The sequence below is a fragment of the Pediculus humanus genome, genomic scaffold (assembly GCF_000006295.1).
Source record: "Pediculus humanus corporis 1103172107529 genomic scaffold, whole genome shotgun sequence".
NCBI lineage: Eukaryota > Metazoa > Arthropoda > Insecta > Psocodea > Pediculidae > Pediculus > Pediculus humanus.
Window position 1 is genome coordinate 21,504 of NW_002987145.1, and position 2,903 is coordinate 24,406.

The 2,903-nt window shown below is 29.8% G+C and overlaps 1 protein-coding gene across 1 annotated transcript in view; it reads right to left on the reverse strand.

The window, feature by feature from the left end:
• Phum_PHUM180430 (multiple pdz domain protein, putative) overlaps window positions 1-150 on the reverse strand; it is a gene marked incomplete at both ends in the record, with an annotated part of 6,885 nt that extends 6,735 nt beyond the window's left edge. Inside the window, one exon of the mRNA XM_002425146.1 lies at window positions 142-150. Coding sequence (XP_002425191.1) covers window positions 142-150 — 9 coding nt within the window. The remainder of the gene's footprint in view (window positions 1-141) is intronic.
• Window positions 151-2,903: the final 2,753 nt, after the last annotated feature.

A 2,903-nucleotide genomic window follows, 5' to 3' on the forward strand; every position in this document is an offset into this window, starting at 1 on the left:
GAGAGAGAGGAAGAGAGAGAGGGGGAAGCAACACGTTTCCCGGTTTTTTTTTTACCTTAATTGTTTTTTTTTTTTAAAAAAAAGAAAATATTCAACTTAAAATTGTCACAGAAATTTTATTTCCGTTCGCGGTTTACCAACCATTTTCATTCCGACAAAAATTTTTTTAATGTTTCACGAGAGACTTAATCGTTTTTACATCCTCCGCCACAACCACCGCCATCCCTACCACCACTACCACCACCATCCCTAACAACACCCTACCTTTGGAAGGTAAAAAAAAAAAAAAAAAATTTCCGGAGATGAAAAAGAAAGAGAAAAAAAAGTTAATGAAGCGTTTAATATGAAAAAAAAAAAAAAATTGACTAAACTTGTACGCAAGTGTGTGTGTGTGTGCGTGTGCGTGCGTGTGAAAGACGTTTGTTTAATGCAGTAACAAAAATTTTTACAAAACTTTCAAAGGGAAAAAAAAAAAAAAAAAAAAACTTGCCACGTCAATCTATTTTCATAACCGCCGCAACAATGAATCTCAAACTTTTTTTTCATTTTTTTTTTTTTTTTTTCCCCGATTAAAAAAAAAAAAAAAAAAAAAAAAAAAAACGTTTTTTTTTTCTTTTTTCAATTTTCTTTTTCTAAATAACATTTCAATACTGTCGTTTTTTTTTTTTGCGGGGGGGCGATATTACGACGACAACAACAACAACGAAAAAAAAACAACTTTCGGATATGAAATGTGAAAAATTCGACGTCGTTTTTTTTTTATTCTCTCCTTCTCTCCTCTCCTCTCCTCCCCTCCTCCCTACAAACTTTATGCTAGTACTCTCTATCGATGATGATGATGATGATGATGATGATGATGATGATTGTGACGGTAATAATAACAACAACATCAACATAAGAAGAAAAAAAAAAACCACGAAAACTTTTTTTTTTTTTCTCACAGGGACTAGGAGGTAGTGATAGAGTGGGTGAGGGAGTGGAATGGGAAAATAGGAAACAGATGAAAACGAGAGTGAGAGAGAGAGAGGGGGGGAAAAAAATGTTACAATAAAACTGATATTTCACGCACAGATGTAAAATCAATACTTTAAAATTACAAAACGAGGACAAGTTTTTATATCCCTAATTTATACTTTTATATATAAAAGGTTTTTTTTTTTTTTTTTGAAAAAATGCAAAACGGAATACGAATGACATTCCTACCACCACTACCACCCCCTACCCTCCTTTCGTTACCCCCCTCCCGAAATTTTTGTTTTAATTTTTTTTCCAACTTTCCCTTTTTGAAAATTGATAAATGATAAGATTTAAACTATCGGAAACATAAAAATTTAAACGAAACTATTTATTCTTATGAGTTCGAAATAACAACAAACAAAAAAATGTAATGTTTTGTTTTTCCTTCTTTTGTTTTTCTCTATCCTCGTCGTCGTCTGCTTTAAATATATATATTTAACTAATTAAAATCCTTTCAGAGAAAAATTTGGACGTGCGTTTTTAAATTTGAAAAAAAAAAAAATTTGAAATTCTAAATTTTCTCACAAAATTTAAAATGCAATTAAGATAAAATAAAATTACGTTCGAAAGAGAGAGAAAGGAGGAGAGGAGGGGAATGAGAAAAAACGTAAAATTTCTTTTAAAAAAACCTAAAGAGAAGGAGGAGGAGGAAGAGGAGGTGGATTTGACAACAAAAGCTTTACACCCTTAAATCATTCTTTAATCCTCATACATAAAATAAACGTTAATTTTGATTTGGATTACTGACGATTTTAGATTGACTGCGCAAATCCTTATCATCCTCCTCCTCCTCCTTTTCCTTCTGAACAAACAAAAAACGATCTGAAGAAATATTTCGATAAATTATAATCGTTTCGTGCGTGGGTGTGTTAGGGTCAGTTTTTTATCTAAGAAAAATTTTCTTATAGATTTTCATTTAGGCGAAAACGACATCAATCGGCGATTTGAAATCTTCTTTGCCCCTCTTCCTCCTTCCTTCTCCCAAAATAATATTTTTTTGGGCAAAATTACGAGTTATTCAAAATGATTTTAATTAACTTTTCCGTCAAAATTTAAAATAAATTTCCCCATTTCCGGTGTAATAAAAAACTAAATTAGTAACTTCTTGAAAACAACAAAATTACAAGACAAACTTACAAATCTCCGACGGTTCGCAAATTAAATTTAAATTTTTTTTTTTTAATGTTTGTTCGTTTGTTTGTTTTCTCGAATGTTTCTCTCTCTCTCCCTCTCACTCTCTGTGTGATAAAAAAATTTTTTTATGTTTCTTTACTTTCTCTCTCTCTTTCCACTTTTCACATTACGGATTCCAATTTTTTTCTACTTTTTTCTTTTCTCCTCCTTCTCTATTTTCCGTCCTCCTCCTCATTTTTTTTTTGTAAATTAACGCCAACTTTTAACACAAAATAAAACCGAAAAAGAAAAAAGAAAAAGTGAAAAGAAACTTTATAAAAGAAAAGAAAAGAAAAGAAAAAAAAAACAAAAAAAATAAAAAAAAAGTTTTTGCAGGGGAGGGATTATTATTATTATTATTACAATCGACCGATTATTAGAAAATAAAAAAAAAATTTGTCTTGTGATAATAATGATGATAATAATAATAATAATAAAACAAAAACAATTTAAATAAAATCACGTCCGTTCATCGTTCATCATAATTTCAGAGTTCGTATTAAATAAAAATAAAAAACCGACGCCGACATTTTGAATTTGACTTTTTATTACCGCGACGGGTTTCGCTAGTAATAATAATAATAATAATAATAATAATAATAATAATAATAATATTAATAATAATAATAAACAGGGAAAGATGTTGAGAGGAAAATGGCCAACATTATCATTTGGAAAATTTTAAACCGACGACGACGACGACGAGTCAAAGT